This window comes from Oppia nitens, unplaced genomic scaffold (assembly GCF_028296485.1).
Source record: "Oppia nitens isolate AA-2021 unplaced genomic scaffold, nextdenovo-longstitch-racon4-pilon3 scaffold20_pilon_pilon_pilon, whole genome shotgun sequence".
In the NCBI taxonomy this organism is placed as follows: Eukaryota; Metazoa; Arthropoda; class Arachnida; order Sarcoptiformes; family Oppiidae; genus Oppia; species Oppia nitens.
Window position 1 is genome coordinate 1,319,610 of NW_026533200.1, and position 19,176 is coordinate 1,338,785.

The window sequence follows — 19,176 nt, forward strand, 5'->3', positions numbered from 1 at the left end:
AAGTACAAAATAAAATTTATTGCAAAAAATATAATGCTTTTTTTGTGATTATATTTATAATAAATTTAGTTTATTTTTTTATTGTATATACAGTATATAATAATTGTCATATCATTAGCTGATACAGCAGTTATTGTTTTTCATCAAAAAATAATATTACAGTTAAACATAACTAATATATTATATATAACAGTAATCATACTGTATATGTGTAACTATGCCTTAACTATACATTGAAATCTAATTTTGATTTAATTAGTGGGGGTGGGAGTTATAAGTTTTTAAAACTAAAGTACATCTAAAAAACAACTTAAAATAAAATTTTATTAAAATTTTTTATTTTAAACTTATGTTAAATTAAATATACACAATATGTCTGTATTGAGACAATTATATTCATTGATTATACCAGATATATGGACAACAATTATTAGTCTACTAATTGGTTATGTTGTCTACTATTTGGCAAAATTTTATTACCAATATTATAGTCTACCTCCCGGTCCATTTCCATTACCATTGATCGGCAATTTATTAAGTTTGTATAATAATAATTATTTATTTCATTTAAATATTATTATTATTAATTTGTTTTAATCAAAAATTATTAAATATTTATTTATCTATTTGTTTGTTTGTTTTATGTAAAAATCATTTAGCATTTAGAACTAAACATCATTGGGATTATATTATGAGAAAATTGGCCAAAAAATATGGTCCAATATTTACCGTATATTTGGGAAACAGTCCACAAATTATGATCACCGATCCGGTCATAGCTAGAGATGTATTTAATAAATCAGATTTTTCGGGAAGAACTCAAACTTATTTTGGTAATAATTTTAATTTTTTACTGTATTATTATTATATATATATATATATATATTAAAGTCAATATTCAATAACTTGTAGATTTCCAACCCTGATTAATACAAATAATTTTCAAAAAAAAAATTAATATTAAATATTTTTCAATTCAAGTCAAATTAATAGGTGATGGTGTAATACTGGCTGATTACGGACCCAATTGGGAAACGCGTAGATTTGTTGCGCACGCGGCCGCTAAGTATGCGACTATTTATTTATATTTGAATAAATTTTATTTTTAAAAAAATAAATATAAACAAATTTTTTTTATTAAAATATATATTTTAGAAAATATTCAAAAAATGAACGATTGGTTAACGTAGTCGTCGATTGTGTCGATAAAACAGTGGAAACTATGTTGAAAACTATTGGTCCAAACAAACCCATTGAACCATCAGATTATATATATCTAACATTTTTAAACATTTTGGCTAACAGTGCTTTCAATGAAAAGTATATATACATATATATATATATAAAATTAAATTTTTGTTAATATATTTATTTTATTTTTTATTTTTTAAAAAATATTAGATATAATATCGATGATCCAGAGTTTAAAAAATTTAAATATGTTTTAAATGATTTAATGTACGAATCGGGAATCAGATTTGTTTTATGGGAATATTCAAAACTAATTCAATGGATTGATTATAAATCAATTAAAAATATAGCAAAACATTTTGATGATTGTCGAGAAATTATTATTGAAAAACTAAAAAATCATTATAAAGATTACTATTCAGGTATTGAACGTGATTTTTGCGATACACTGATTGCGGCTAAAAATTATGCGCTCCGGGAGGGAGTGATAGGTAGCAAACAATCTGTGGCTGAGTATCTAACGGATGATAAGCTCGGTATGACTGTGTTTGACCTGTTTTTTGCCGGAATCGATACATCCTATAATACATTTCAATGGCTACTATTGTTTTTATCCAATGATCTGAATGTGCAAAAAAAATTACGAAATGAAATTTCCGATAAAATCGGTGACCGATTGCCAACACTTGACGATAGACAACGATGTCATTATGTAATGGCATTCATATCGGAAACATTAAGATTCAGAAATGTTGTTCCCGTAGGCGTCGCCCATAAGGTTATAGTCGACAGTAAAATAGGTTTTTTGATTTTTTTTAATTTTTAATAAATAACAATTTTTATGTAATATATAAAATATTTTTTAAAAATCTATATATATATTTATATATCAGGTAATTATAGGATACCGAAAAATATGACAGCATATGTCTATCAGGGATTTATTATGAGAAACGACAGCAACAAGTATTGGACAAATCCTAACGACTTTATACCCGAGCGCTTCATCGACAGTGACAACCATTATATGATAACCCGTTCACAACAACCGGCTTTCATACCCTTTGGTATCGGACGTCGTGTATGTTTAGGCGAAAAGATGGCCATCGCTGACCTGTTCCTAGTTTTGACCCGATTTCTACAGTCGACACAAAACTATGACATAGTTTTGGACAGTCATCAGGGTTTGGATGCCGATCCTAATAATAGCGATTCAATTAGTCCCAGTAGTTATACAATTATGTTTAAATCTAAATCATTGTAAATTATTTTAAAAACGTTATTATTATTAAGTTATTAGTAATAATATAGTTATACTAATTTAATATATAATAATATATCTAAAATCTTAGTATCAGTTATTTTAATTAAAATTCTATACTATATATTCTAATGTTTTAGTTAATTAAGTTTTAATTTTATAAATATATCAGATAATTAAAAAATTTAATTGTTTTTATTAACTAATAATACAGTAAATTAAATTAATTATTATTAATACTATAAAACTATAGATTAATTGTTTGCTTACAGTTTTTATTTATTAATAAAAAAATAATTATTTACAATCAGTTTGTAATCTATAAGCATTAAAATATTATCAAATCACCATGATCATTTTTAAATTTACTATTATTTAATTGTATGATATTTTATTAACAATTTATTAATATATATATATATATATATATAATATAAATATATAGTACATGTCTAGTATTGTTATTATTTTAAATTAAATTTAAAATACAAATATTTACTGTAAATTACAATCTCAAACACACAAACACTACTACTTTTAAACTATTTTTAACTAAAATATATATTTTAAAAAATATATCATAGTTTAAATTACTAAAAAAAAATATTAATAAAATAAAACATTTATAACTATCCCTTTATGTACACACAATAGTTTATAAAATAATTTTTATGAACTCATTATAAATTTCAAAAAAAATTTGCATTACATAACTAATTAATTAATTTTTTTTAAATACTTACGATTAATAACAATAATAATATACTCAATAATAGATACTGGCAGGAAAAGCTTACTAGCTTAATTTTTAAATAAATTGATGACGTAGTTTATTAAACATAATAAAAACTTATAAAAAATATCATCATGTACATATAAACTATTACTAATTATATATTGAGTCAATAATGTCTCTATTAATACAATTATTATATTTTTATTTTTAAAAAAAATTTATTAATTAATGTTTTTATATAATATATAGTTAATTTTTATATATAAAAAATAATAATAATAATAATAATAATAATAATAATAATAATAATAATAATAATAATAATAATAATAATAATAATAATAATAATAATAATAATAATAATAATAATAATAATAATAATAATAATAATAATAGATTTACTATCAATATAAAAAACATATTTTATTATATATATAATAAATTTACAAATTTTTATTAAAACTAAGTTTTGGATTTAATTATTTATTTTCATTATAACAATAATAAAGTAAATTTAATATAAAAATTATTTCAATGTTTTAGTAGTAGTAGTAGTATTACATGTATAAGTATTAATGTTTTTAATTGAAACTTTATTATGTTTTTTATAGCTTTTATTTTTTCTAACTTTCGAAATAAAAACTTTTAAAAAAAGTTTTGTTTACTGAAATCTATACAAGCCTTTTGAGTCGGTCTGTCTGTCTGTCTGTCTGTCTGTCTGTCTGTCTGTCTGTCTGTCTGTCTGTCTGTCTGTCTGTCTGTCTGTCTGTCTGTCTGTCTGTCTGTCTGTCTGTCTGTCTGTCTGTCTGTCTGTCTGTCTGTCTGTCTGTCTGTCTGTCTGTCTGTCTGTCTGTCTGTCTGTCTGTCTGTCTGTCTGTCTGTCTGTCTGTCTGTCTGTCTGTCTGTCTGTCTGTCTGTCTGTCTGTCTGTCTGTCTGTCTGTCTGTCTGTCTGTCTGTCTGTCTGTCTGTCAAGCATTTTATGTTTGCTATGTTTGAAATTCTGACTTTAGATTCGTTTAGAGTACTACTAATAATGTATTGAAATGTTTCAGGAAAAATAATCAATCTCATCAGGAACATTGGGAAAATTACTGAGAAATATTCATAAAATCATAACTTTTTTAAAAAAACTGTTTTAGATACACAAATAACAACCTTTCCTACAATGTCTATCTAATAATATAGAATAGAAAATATAATAATAATGACAACTTACTGTATATTATTGTAAAAAAAGGTAAATATACGAATTAAAAAATTTAAAAAATTATTTCTAACTCAACAAACAAAAAAAAAAGATTTATAAAGTTTATATTAGATGAACATATAGAATATAATAAATGAAATGTTTAGAGATTTTTTTTAAGATTTTTTCCAGGCAACAAAGTAATTTTTATAATTTAAAAAAAATAAATAAAATATCTGTGATGTCACTTAGTCATTTGATACCTCACATGATCAAAGTTGATTTTATTATGCAATACTTAATTATTTGATACCTTACATGATCAAAGTTGATTTTATTTTATCGACAACGAGTGTTTTTCTGATAATGCTTTCTAGCTAAAGTTTTTATTAAATATTTAAAGTACAGTATATTAGAAAACATAAAATAGTTTTTATTAAAAAAAAAATTCTTCAAAATACTTATACGATTAATAACATTAATAATATATTAAATATATATTTATATATTATACTTAACTAATTAAAACTATTAAAGTGTTATTGTTTAAAACTATTTTGAATAAATATTAATAATACCTGTAAATTTATAAAATCTTTTTTAAAAAATTAAGTTTTTTTTCAATATAAATATTATTAAAAACAACTATTGTTTTGATAATTTGAATTTTTTAAATATTTATTTTTAAATTGATGACTATTTGATATTTTTTAAATTTGAAAATTCTTATAAATGATATTTGTAATTTTTTGTTTTAGTATTAAAAAGTACAGTTAACTGATAACAACTAAAATTAATAATTTTATCAAATTTTTTTTTTAATTTTTAAACTTAAATTAATAATAATAATAATAATTATTATTATTTACAGTAATGTCTGTATTGATACAATTATTAACATTGATTATACCAGATATATGGACAACAATAACAAGTCTACTAATTGGTTATTTGGTCTACTATTTGGCAAAATTTTATTACCAATATTATAGTCTACCTCCCGGTCCATTCCCATTACCATTGATCGGCAATTTATTAGGTTTTTAGTATAATTATAATAATAATCAACTAATATTTTATATAATAATAATAATAATTATTATTATTATTATTATTATTATTATTATTATTATTTTGTTTTAATCTAAATTATTAAATATTTATTTATCTATTTTTTTTGTTTGTTTTATGAAAAATCATTTAGCATTTAGAAGTAAACATCATTGGGATTACAATATGAGAAAATTGGCCAAAAAATATGGTCCAATATTTACCGTATATTTGGGAAACAGTCCACAAATTATTGTTACCGATCCGGTCATAGCTAGAGATGTATTCAATAAATCAGATTTTGCGGGAAGGACTGAAACTTATCTTGGTAATTGTTTTTATTGTTTTTAATTTTTTAAAAATATATATATATTATAATTATATTTTATTAAAAAATAAATAATGTAATTTCTAATTGGTAAGTTTTTTTATATGATTATTATGAGCACTGGTAGGTTTCTGATTTTATTTTATTTTTTGGGAGGACGGGGGGTTGGGGGTTGGGGGGGGGTTGGTACCAAATAGACGATAGGGAGGCTGTATAACAACATATGTTACTATTAGGATTAGATTTTATGATTTGTAGTTTTTATTAAAAATAATATACCAGTTATGACTAGTTTTTTTATATGATTTTACATTTTTTTACATTTAATAATACCAGTGTTTATCCAGAAAAATAAATTGTTAAGTATAATACTTAACAGTATAGTATAATACATGACCAATTTGAAAAAAAATCAAAAAAAAATTTAGCGTCACCTATTGCTAAAAAAGCATTGATATAAATAAATATAGATTTATTATTATTATTATTATTTATTTATTTTAAATTATTTAGATTATTATAACTTATAAAAAACAACGATTATAATAATAATAATCAATGCATTTTCTAGCAATTAAATTTTTACTAAATATTTTAAATAGTAATTTTTTTTAAAAAAAACAATATATATTTTTAAAAAATTTATAATAACATACATTTTATTGTATTCTATACATTGTATTTTTCCAACACTAATTAATTTATTATAATATTTAACTATTTTATTTAACTAACTTATTATACTAGTTTTTGATAATTTAATAAAACAATAAAAACAATAAATATTTTAAATTAAAGTCAAATTAATTGGTGATGGTGTCATAATGGCTGATTACGGACCCAATTGGGAAACGCGTAGACTTGTTGCGCACGCGGCAGTTAAGTACGTGTGTCTATTAATTTTTTTTTGTTTTTAATAAAATCATTAAAAATAAAAAATTTTATAATATTTTATTTTTTTCAACTTTCACAATTTTCACAGAAAATATTCAAAAAATGAACGATTGGTTAACGTAGTCGTCGATTGTGTCGATAAAACAGTGGAAACAATGTTGAAAACTGTGGGTCCAAACAAACCCATACAACCATCAGATTATATATATCTAACATTTTTGAATATTTTGGCTAATAGTGCTTTCAATGAAAAGTATATATATATATATTTTGACAATATTTTTATTTAATTATTTATTATTATTTTTTTTTAAATACTAGATATAATATCGATGATCTAGAGTTTAAAAAATTTAAATATGCTTTTATTGATTTAATTTACGAATCGGGATCACAATTAGCTTTCTGGGAATATTCAAAATTAATTCAATTGATTGGACATAAATTTATTAAAAAAATAACTAAACATTTCGATGAAATTCTTAAACTAATTATTGAAAAACTAAAAAATCATTATTTGGATTACGACCAGAGTATTGAACGAGATTTTTGCGATACATTGATTGCGGCTAAAAATAATGCGCTCCGGGATGTGGAACAGGGAGAGGGAGGTAGCAAACAATCGCTGGCTAAGTATCTAACGGATGATAAGCTCGGTATGACTGTGTTGGACGTATTTTTTGCCGGAAACGATACATCCTATACTACATTTCAATGGCTGCTATTGTTTTTAGCAAATGATTTAGTGGTACAGAAAAAATTACGTAAAGATATTTCCGATAAAATCGGTGACCGATTGCCAACACTAGACGATAGACATCGATGTCATTATGTAATGGCATTCATATCGGAAACGTTAAGATTCAGAAATGTTGTTCCCGTAGGAGTCAATCATAAAGCAATAGTCGACAGTAAAATAGGTTTTTATTTTTTTTATTTTTTTTGAAAAAAACAAACACTTATTATTATTATTATTATTTTATTAATAAAATTTCATTTATATATATTTTTTAGGTAATTATATGATACCGAAAAATATGACATTGAATGTCTATCAGGGATTTATTTTGAGAAACGACAGCAACAAGTATTGGACAAATCCTAATGACTTTATACCCGAGCGCTTCATCGACAGTGACAACCATTATATGATAACCCGTTCACAACAACCAGCTTTCATACCCTTTGGTATCGGACGTCGTGTATGTTTAGGCGAAAAGTTGGCCATCGCTGACCTGTTCCTAGTTTTGACCCGATTTCTACAGTCGACACAAAACTATGACATTGTTTTGGACAGTCATCAGGGTTTTGATGCCGATCCTAATAATAGACATTCAATTAGTCCCAATAGTTATACAATTATGTTTAAATCTAAATCATAATTACTGTATAGTTACTATACAATTTATAATATATATTTATGTTAATAAATTGCTAAAAAAAGTAATTATACATATTATAGATTTTTTATTAAATATTATTATTACAGAATTTTATTGAACTAAATTAGATATTATTATTATCATTGAAATTTATATCAATTAGTTATTTCAAAATAATTAGAAAATATCTATTTAAAAAAATATTTATTTAAAACTGTATTAATTAAAAAAATTTATTGATTAAAATGATTTTATTTAATAATAATAATAATTAACAATTATTTTTCTTTTATATATGTTTTATATATCAGTGTTTTTCTTTTTATGATTAATATTTATAATGATAATTATTATAACTATAAAACAATAACATAATTATTTTACTACAATTTTTTAAAAAAATATTTTGTATTTATGTTTATTTAAAAAAATAAAATAAAAATCATTATAGTAATATTGAAATATTATTTAGATAATTTAATACAATATTTTATAAACAAATAATAATAATTATTATATTGATTTTGACACTGTATATTACAGTATATTATAATTATAATTTATATTAATATATTATTATTTAATTTAATTAATAATAATTTATAATTTAATATTATATTATAATAACGATATTATAATTTATTAATATTATAATTATCGTAATAATTGTATTATTTTTTAAAAAATTCAAAGTGATATAAACTATTATAATACTTATAAATATATATTATTATTATTTTATATATATAATTAAAAAAAATCACATTTAAATTGTTATTTTTTTCTCAAAAAAAATGTTTTTGTTTATGATGTCGTCTAAGATGACATCGACGTACAAATTGTTTGTTACAGTTATCGACTGTACATTTGAATAATGTATTACTAGTAGAAAAATGTACATAATTTTGATGAACATTTAAATTTTGTAAATTATAAAATTTTTTACCACAACTATTATAATCACATTTGAATTGGGGTTCAATTGAATGATCCCGGGATTGGTGTTGTAGTAAACAATGATTTGTTGTAAATGTTTTCAAACAATCATCTATTGAACAATTGAATTGTTTTTTACTTGAAAAATGTCTTGAATTATGTTTATTATACAATGATTTTGATGTAAATATTTTTCCACAATAATCGATATCACATTTAAATTGTGATTTTTGTTTCATATGATTATTATTATTATTATTATTAGTTATATGTGTATTAATGATTGACTTTTGAGTAGTTTTATTACAATTTTTATAAACACATTTAAACTTTTTATTATTATTATTATTACTACTATTATTACTATTATTATTAATATTATTATTACTACTTTTATTATTACTACTATTATTACTACTATTATTATTACTATTATTACTACTATTATTACTACTATTATTACTACTATTATTACTACTATTATTATTACTATTATTACTACTATTATTACTACTATTATTACTATTACTATTATTATTACTACTATTATTACTAATATTATTATTATTATAATCATGAACTTTTGATTGATGTTGAATTAAATATGAATTTCTAGTAAAACATTTGCCACAATCATTATAATCGCAAACATATTGCCTATTAAAATGTTTAATATTTTTATGCCTATATAATGTTGAACGACTTTTGTATGTTTTATTACAATTATTTACATCACATTTGTATTGATTATCAGATAAATGTAATAATTGATGATCAGTTAGATTTAGTTTAGTTGTAGTACTGTATCGACATTTAGGCCAATAGCACGTGAATCGCGTGTTATTGTTTGAATCCACACGTGTTTTGTTGTTGTTGTTGTTGTTGTTGATGTTATAACAGTCATTATAATCAGTAATTTTCATTGAAATGCAATTATTCATTGTATTCAAGTTATCAATCGGTTCATTGAAAACACTAATAGTTTTTTCTGATAAACATTTTGTTTGTTTATCACTAATACTATTGTTTATGGATTTTAATTCATTTAATTTAATTAACAAATGTTTAATATTATTGATTTTATTATTAATTAACTCCATATTTATATTAATAATAATAATAATAATAATATTTATACAGCAATTATAACAACATTATATAATATTCATTGTATTCAAGCCATCAATCGGTTCATACAAAACACTACTAATATTTAGTGATAAACTTTGTGTTTGTTTATCACTAATACTATTGTTTCACTTAATTTTTTTTTATTTAAATAAAATGTTTATAATATTATTAATTTTATCAATAATTGACACCATTTTTATTTAACATAAAAAAACAACAATAACTACACAAATACAAAGTCAAACTAAACTAAAATAGTTTTTTTTTTGTGAACTAATGTTATGTTTTCAATAGCAATGGATATACTGTATGTACTGTATATAACTGCCGGTAAAAACTAAAAACAAAAAAACTGGTTTATCTAAACATTACTTTCAAAAAAAAATATATAACTTATAAGTTATATACTATACAAACAATAATATGAAACTATAATAACTATACTATTTTTTTTGAGAGGAGAAATATTTTTAGATAAACCGGTTTTTTTGCGGCAGTTATAAACATATATATATATATATATATACTGTATATATATATATATCCATTGCTATTGAAATATAACATTAGTCCACAAAAAAACAACTTTTTTTAGTTTAGTTTGACTATGTATTTGAGTAGTTATTGTTGTTTTTTTATATATCAAAAAAAAGTCAATTATTGATAAAATTAATAATATTAAACATTTTATTTAAGAAAAAAAATAAAGTAAATTAAAATCATTAAACAATAATATTATTGATAAACAAATATTAACTTATAAGTTGTTTTTATTTTTATATATCATTTTATATTAATTAATATAATAGAAATTTGTCAAACTATATTATTATAATTATTAATTAATAAAAAAAAAAATTTTATTTAAAAATTACAAACAAATATATATATAGAAAAAAGTTATATAAATATGTTTAAATTTTTTTTAAAAAATAAAATTAAATTAAAGTACTCATTAAAATATCTATATATATATATATATATATATATATATATATATATATATATATATATATATATATATATATATTTACTTAATTCATAAAAATTAAACATCTCAAAAGTTATCATTGTTTTTTTTTGATTTTAAAATAACAATAATAATAATAATTTTAAAATAATTTACAATGATTTAGATTTAAACATAATTGTATAACTACTGGGACTAATTGAATCGGTATTATTAGGATCGGCATCCAAACCCTGATGACTGTCCAAAACTATGTCATAGTTTTGTGTCGACTGTAGAAATCGGGTCAAAACTAGGAACAGGTCAGCGATGGCCAACTTTTCGCCTATACATACACGACGTCCGATACCAAAGGGTATGAAAGCCGGTTGCGAACGACTGGTTGGTCTCATATAATGGTTGTCACTGTCGAGGAAGCGCTCGGGTTTAAAGTCGTTAGGATTTGTCCAATACTTGTTGCTGTCGTTTCTCATAATAAATCCCTGATAGACACAAACTGACATATTTTTCGGTATCTTATAATCACCTAAATATATACATATATATATAATTTTTGTTAAAAAAAATATTTAACAATAAAGTAAAACTTAAAAAAACAACTAAACTTAACCTATTTTACTGTCGACTATAGCATTATGAGGTACGGCTACGGGAACAACATTTCTGAATCTTAATGTTTCCGATATGAATGCCATTACATAATGACATCGATGTCTATCGTCAAGTGTTGGCAATCGGTCACCGATTTTATCGGAAATTTCATTTCGTAATTTTTTTTGCACCATTAGATCACTGGATAAAAACAATAGTAGCCATAAAAATGTTGTATAGGATGTATCGATTCCGGCAAAAATTAGGTCAAACACAATCAAACCGAGCTTATCATCCGTTAGATAGTTAGCCAGAGATTGTTTGCTACCACTTCCTACTCCCTGTCCCACTCCATCCCTGAGCGCCATATTTTTAGCCGCAATCAATGTATCGCAAAAATCTCGTTCAATACTTGGATCGTAATCCAAATAATGATTTTTTAGTTTTTCAACAATAATTTCACGACAATCATCAAAATATTTAATTATTTTGTTATAAAATTTATAATCAAACCATTGAATTATTATTGAATAATCCCATAAAGCAAAACGCGATCCCCATTCGTAATTTAAATCGTTTAAAACATATTTAAATTTTTTAAACTCTGGATCATCGATATTATAACTTAAAGTTTTTTAAAAAAAAAATTAAAAAAATATATTAACAAAAATTTAGTTTTATATATATATATATATATACTTTTCATTGAAACAACTATTAGCCAAAATGTTTAAAAATGTTAGATATATATAATCTGATGGTTCAATGGGTTTGTTGTTTGGACCCATAGTTTTCAACATTGTTTCCACTGTTTTATCGACACAATCGACGACTACGTTAACCAATCGTTCATTTTTTGCATATTTTCTATAAATTTATTTTTGTTATTGTTATTGTTATTATTTAAAAATAAATATTTTAAATTTTTTAAAAATTTTAAAAATAAAATCAATAGACACACGTACTTAACTGCCGCGTGCGCAATGCTTCTACGTGTTTCCAAATTGGGTCAGTAATCAGCCATTATGATACCATTACCTATTAATTTTACTTGAATTAAAAACATTTAATTAATTTTTATTTAATTATTTTGTTACAAAATTTTATCAAAATTATTATTAGTATTAATCAGTGTTACAGAGAAATACAAGGTATTGAATTTTATTTTATTTTATTTTTTATAATACTGTAAAATACTGATAATGTTTTATATACTGAATATATATTATGTTAAAAAATTACTTTAAAAATATTTAGAAAAAATATAATTCAATTTTGTATAATATATTTTTAAATATATGTGTTATTAAAATTTTAAAGCTAATAGAATGTTAGGAAAAAATAGTTTAAAAATATTTATTAAATTAAAATAATTACTATAAAATGCATTATAATTATAATTATTATTTTTTTGTTTTTGTTATCATAGATACAATAATTAAATAGTTTAAAGTTAAAAAAACAACAAATTAATTTTTTTTTTTAAAATATTAAATCTATATTTATTACAAAAACATTGATTGAAAATTGCTAACATTGCTGGATTTAATAAATTTTAATTAAAATATAAAAAAGATTTTTCAAAAAAAAAAATCATAACTATACTAACTGGTATACTAAGGGTACTTGAATTACAATAAAACTATATACAAAAAAAATAATTTTAAAAAAAACATATAATCAAACACTATCTATATGAGTCAATCTAACACCCCCCCCCCCGAAATAAAATAAAAATATTACAATTACCGACACTATTTTGAGCCCTTCCCGCAAAATCTGATTTATTGAATACATCTCTAGCTATGACCGGATCGGTGATCATAATTTGTGGACTGTTTCCCGAATATACGGTAAATATTGGACCATATTTTTTGGCCAATTTTCTCATATTGTAATCCCAATGATGTTTAGATCTAAATGCTAAATGATTTTTCAAACAATATATATATATATATAATTAATAATTTAGATTTCAGAAAAATAATAATAATAATAATATTTATGTAAAAATAGTTGATTATTTAGTATACAAACTTAAATAATTGCCGATCAATGGTAATGGAAATGGACCGGGAGGTAGACTATAATATTGGTTATAAAATTTTGCCAAATAGTAGACCAAATAACCAATTAGTAGACTTATTAGTGTTGTCCATATATCTGATATAATCAATGAATATAATTGTCTCAATACAGACATATTGTGTATATTATTTTAACATAAGTTTAAAAATGAAAATTTTAATGAAATTTTATTTTAAGTTTTTTTTTATTAGATGTACTGTAATTTTAAATACTTATAACTTAAATATTTATAACATAAATACTTATAACTTAAATACTTATAACTTAAATACTTATTAATTAAATACTTATTACTTAAATACTTATAACTCCCCCACTAATGCACCCCTGTTTTCAATGTATTTAAGGTATAGTTACACACATATATATATATGTATATAACTTTATATATTAGTTATGTTTAACTGTAATATCATTTTTTATGAAAACAAAAACTGCTTAATCAGCTAATGATATGACAATTATTTACTGTAATTATACAATAAACTAAATTTATTATAAATACATAATCCAAAAACATTATATTTAAAAAAAAATCAATTAAATTTATATAATATCATAAATATAATATTAATATAATTTAAATATAATATTAATATTAATATAGAATCAATTAAATAAAATCAATGGAGAATTTAGTAAAATATTCATTATATAAATATTTTTTTTAAATGCATGAATTATTAATATTAAAAAAATAATAAATAGTTTTAATCTATAACTTTTATAAGATTAATAGTAAATTAAAACATAAAATAAGCATTTAGTACCTTTATAAAAAAAAAACTATAAGTTTGCATTATTTTTCAGGAAAAAAAAGAGGGAATTTATATACAGTATATAATTTAATATTAATAAATATTTTTAGTATAACTAAATAGATATAAGCAATATTGTAAATATAATTTTATAAATCAATAGACATAAACTAAAGTATGAAAGTATGATATAATACTCAAATATTTAATGAAATAAAACTATTTTTTTTTTGCAAATAAATTTTATTTTGTACTTAATAATATTATTTTATTGAATATTACAAAATAATAATAATAAAAGTTTCCATGATATGATATTTCAAAAAAAAGTTTACTACAAATAAATTTATTAATAAAAAAATCAACAATTTTTATATTTAATTAAAGTTACAATTGTTATAATAACAAAATAAAATTTAAAACAATAATCTAATGTTTAATTATTTATTTAATTTTGTTAGTAATTGTAGTAATAAAAATTGTATAAAACCTTATATTTAAGTATTAAATAAATATATAAATCTAGTAATATATAAAAAACAAATTTCTATATTTTCTTATATATATATATATATATATATATGTATCCATTTTGTATAGTAGTGTTACTAAATTATAAACTATAATGTTATATATGAATAATGTATTTTATATGTCATTATTAATATATACTAATAGCTATAGATATGGGGGATAGAAATAGTATAAGAATTTATGTTAATTTTCTGTATAGAAATTAATTACTGAGAAATTTTCTATGAAAACTTTCTCAGAGGAAATTTATTAGAAACTTTCTATTTTCTTATCTATAAATTACATATACAGTATATATGTAAATTAGTGTTAACAAAAAAGGGAGGGTTTTTATATTTTTATTAGCAATCTATTAAAATAATATATAAATATATATATTATTAATTGGATAGTAATTATACAGTAATTATGATTTAGATTTAAATATAATTGAATAACTACAGGGACTAACTAAATCGACATTATAAGGATCGGCATCAAAACCCGGATGACTGTCCAAAACAATGTCATAGTTTTGTGTCGACTGTAGAAATCGGGTCAAAACTAGGAACAGGTCAGCGGTGGCCAACTTTTCGCCTAAACATACACGACGTCCGATACCAAAGGGTATGTAAGCTGTCTGTTGTAAACGGGTTATCATATAATGGTTGTCACTGTCGAGGAAGCGCTCGGGTATAAAGTCGTTAGGATTTGTCCAATACTTGTTGCTGTCGTTTCGCAAAATAAATCCCTGAAAGACAGCTATTGACATATTTTTCGGTATCATATAATTACCTAAAAATATATATATATATATATTTAAAAAAAACAAATTTAACGTAAAAAAACAATAAAACTAAAACCTATTTTACTGTCGACCATTGCTTTGCGAGGAACGGCTACGGGAACAACATTTCTGAATCTTAATGTTTCCGATATGAATGCCATTACATAATGACATTGTTGTCTATCGTCAAGTGTTGGCAATCGGTCACCGATTTTATCGGAAATTTCTTTACGTAATTTTTTTTGTACCACTAAATCGCTTGATAAAAACAATAGTAGCCATTGAAATGTATTATAGGATGTATCGATACGGGCTTGAAATATATCCAACACAATCATACCGAGCTTATCATCGGTTAGATAGTTAGCCACGGATTGTTTGCTATCTCCCTGTCCCACATCCCGGAGCGCCGTATTTTTCGCTTCAATCAGTGTATCGCAAAAATCTCGTTCAATACTTGGATCGTAATCTTTATAATGATTTCTAATTTTTTTAACAATAATTTCACGTATTTCTTCATATACTTTAGTTATTTGATTAAAACATTTATAATCAATCCATTGAATTAGTTTTGAATATTCATATAATAGAAAACGTGTTCCCCATTCATAATTTATATCGTTTAAAACATATTTAAATTTTTTAAACTCTGGATCATCAAAATTATAACTATTATATTTATAAATTTAAAAAAAAAATAATTAAAATTTTTAAAAAAATATTTGACAACAATTTTTTTTTGTATATACTTTTCATTGAAGGCACTATTAGCCATAATATTTAAAAATGTTAGATATATATAATTTGATTGTTCAATGGGTTTGTTTGGACCAATTGTTTTCAACATTGTTTCCACTGTTTTGTCCACACAATCGACGACTACGTTAACCAATCGTTCATTGTTTGAATATTTTCTGTGAAAATTTATTTGTTGTTAATATTTAAAAATAAATTAAAATTTTTAAATTTTTAAATTTTTTTAAATTTTTTAAAACTTTTTAAAATTTTAATAAATAAAACACAATACCTAACTGCCGCTTGAGCCACATTTCTACGTGTTTCCCAATTGGGTCCGTAATCAGCCATTATGACACCATCACCCATTAATTTTACTAAAATTAAAATATGTAAAATTTTAAAAATTATAAAAATATTAATTAGGGTTGAAGTAATACTATACTTTGTATAATACAGTAAAATACTTTTATAAAAATAAAAAATTATGTTTGAAAATTACTTTAAAAAAACTATTTATTGTTAAATAATATAATTGCTAGAAAATGCATTATTATTGTTATTAATTAATTAATTAAATAATTTATAAGTAAAAAACAATAAATTAATTTTAATGAAATATTAAATCTATATTTTCTATATAAGGCTCTAGATTTTTTTATGTAAGTCAAAATATATGTATATTATATTATATAAAGTATAATACGCTTTGTATTATACAAACTTTTTGTTTTTCTCTGCCAACACTGGTATTAATTAATTTAAAAAAAATAAAATAAAAATATATATATAACTAAAAATATAAACGGGGTTCACAAGGGTACATATTCTAATAAAAAAAACTACAATAAAAAATAAAAACCTAATTTAACACTCTATGACTCAATATATAGCAACCCTGTTGTTAGATAGCCTACCTATGTTGTCTACCTGCACCCCACCCACCCTCTAAAATAAATAAATATATAAAAAAACCTACCAGTGCTTCCAATAATTATTTGAAATTTAAAAAAATAAAATAAAATTATATATTTTTTTTCTTTAATTAAAAGAAATTATTACCAAAATATGTTTGAGTTCTTCCCGCAAATTCTGATCTATTGAATACATCTCTAGCTATGACCGGATCGGTGATCACTATTTGCGGACTGTTTCCCAAATATACGGTAAATATTGGACCATATTTTTTGGCCATTTGTCTCATAGCGTAATCCCAATGATGTTTAGTTCTAAAAGCTATAAGTTTTTTCAAAAAATATATATATATATAATTAATAATTTTGATTTTTTTTTGAAAATAATAATATGAATAATATTTATGTAAAAAATAGTTTGATTATTATTATTATTTAGTATACAAACTTAAATAATTGCCGATCAATGGTAATGGAAATGGACCGGGAGGTAGACTATAATGTTTGTAATAAAATTTAGCCAAATAGTAGACAACATAACCAATTAGTAGTCTAATAATTGTTGTCCATATATCTGATATAATCAATGAATATAATTGGCTCAATACAGACATTATTATTAATATAATCTAAGTTTTAAAAAAAAATTTGTTTTAATGAAATTTTATTTTAAGTTATTTTTTTTAGATGTTCTATAGTTTTAAATACTTATAACTTAAATACTTATAACTCTCTCTCTCTCTCTCTTTCCACTAATTAAATCAAAAAATTAGGTTTCAATGTATAGTTAAGGTATAGTTACACATATACAGTATGATTACTGTTATATATATATATTAGTTATGTTTAACTGTAATATTATTTTTTGATGTAAAACAATAACTGCTGTATCAGCTAATGATATGACAATTATATATTGTATATACAAAAAAAATAAACTAAATTTATTATAAATATAATCAAAAAAACATTATATTTTTTGCAATAAATTTTTTATTTTGTACTTAATTTTTATTATTATAATTAAATATTACAAATTAATTATAATAATAATATAAAAAAACTAATTATCAAAACAATAATTGTTATTATAATATATACAGTATAAAAAAAATATCATTTTCAAATTATTTTATTATTTTATAAGTGCATAAATTAATAATATTTGAAAAAATTATTATAAATATATAAAATAAGCATTTAGTACACCATAAAAATAATACTATTTTTCCAGAAAAAAGGAGGGAATTTATATACAGTATATAATTTAATATATGTATATTATTTAGTATAATAAAACAAAATGTAAGCAAAATTTTAAATATAATTATATATAACTCAATAGACATATAGAGTACAAAAAAAATATGAAATAATACTCAAATATTTAATACATTAAAAGTATAATTATTTTTTTTGCAATAAATTTTATTTTGTACCTAATATTATTATTTTATTTAATATTACAAAATAAAAAAAAATAATAAAAAATAATACATATTCATGATATGATATTTCAGAAAAAAAAAGTTTTAATAATTAGAAAAACATTAATAAAACATAATAATAATAAAAAACATACATGTAATAAAACTACTAAAACATAGAAATAATTTTTTATATATTTAATTTAATCTATTATATAATTGAATTATTATTGATTTGTATAATAATTTTTATTTAAATTAATTTATTAATATAATATATATATAATAAATTGTATA

General features: G+C 21.4%; 4 protein-coding genes across 4 annotated transcripts; 2 read left to right on the top strand and 2 right to left on the bottom strand.

Moving 5' to 3' along the window:
• The first annotated feature begins 372 nt into the window (after nucleotides 1–372).
• On the top strand, nucleotides 373–2,710 carry LOC128953156 (farnesoate epoxidase-like). Its single transcript, XM_054298631.1, has 7 exons — nucleotides 373–538; nucleotides 660–833; nucleotides 982–1,066; nucleotides 1,156–1,320; nucleotides 1,402–1,991; nucleotides 2,085–2,417; nucleotides 2,706–2,710. Exons 1-7 carry the CDS (start codon nucleotides 373–375, stop codon nucleotides 2,708–2,710), a joined length of 1,518 nt encoding a protein of 505 aa, XP_054154606.1.
• Nucleotides 2,711–5,400: 2,690 nt separating this feature from the next.
• LOC128953157 (steroid 17-alpha-hydroxylase/17,20 lyase-like) lies at nucleotides 5,401–7,531 on the top strand. Its single transcript, XM_054298632.1, has 6 exons — nucleotides 5,401–5,414; nucleotides 5,580–5,753; nucleotides 6,552–6,636; nucleotides 6,736–6,814; nucleotides 7,180–7,471; nucleotides 7,509–7,531. The coding sequence occupies exons 2-6, from the start codon at nucleotides 5,612–5,614 to the stop codon at nucleotides 7,529–7,531; spliced, it is 621 nt and encodes a 206-aa protein (XP_054154607.1). The 5' UTR covers nucleotides 5,401–5,414; nucleotides 5,580–5,611.
• A 1,710-nt stretch (nucleotides 7,532–9,241) lies between these two features.
• On the bottom strand, nucleotides 9,242–12,025 carry LOC128953159 (steroid 17-alpha-hydroxylase/17,20 lyase-like). Its single transcript, XM_054298633.1, has 3 exons — nucleotides 11,677–12,025; nucleotides 11,257–11,592; nucleotides 9,242–9,252 (listed from the first exon to the last, which is right to left on the bottom strand). The coding sequence occupies exons 1-3, from the start codon at nucleotides 12,023–12,025 to the stop codon at nucleotides 9,242–9,244; spliced, it is 696 nt and encodes a 231-aa protein (XP_054154608.1).
• A 3,385-nt stretch (nucleotides 12,026–15,410) lies between these two features.
• Nucleotides 15,411–18,246, bottom strand: LOC128953175 (steroid 17-alpha-hydroxylase/17,20 lyase-like). The gene is made up of 6 exons (XM_054298648.1): nucleotides 17,901–18,246; nucleotides 17,601–17,774; nucleotides 16,831–16,915; nucleotides 16,553–16,717; nucleotides 15,880–16,472; nucleotides 15,411–15,811 (listed from the first exon to the last, which is right to left on the bottom strand). Exons 1-6 carry the CDS (start codon nucleotides 18,064–18,066, stop codon nucleotides 15,444–15,446), a joined length of 1,551 nt encoding a protein of 516 aa, XP_054154623.1. The 5' UTR covers nucleotides 18,067–18,246; the 3' UTR covers nucleotides 15,411–15,443.
• Nucleotides 18,247–19,176: the final 930 nt, after the last annotated feature.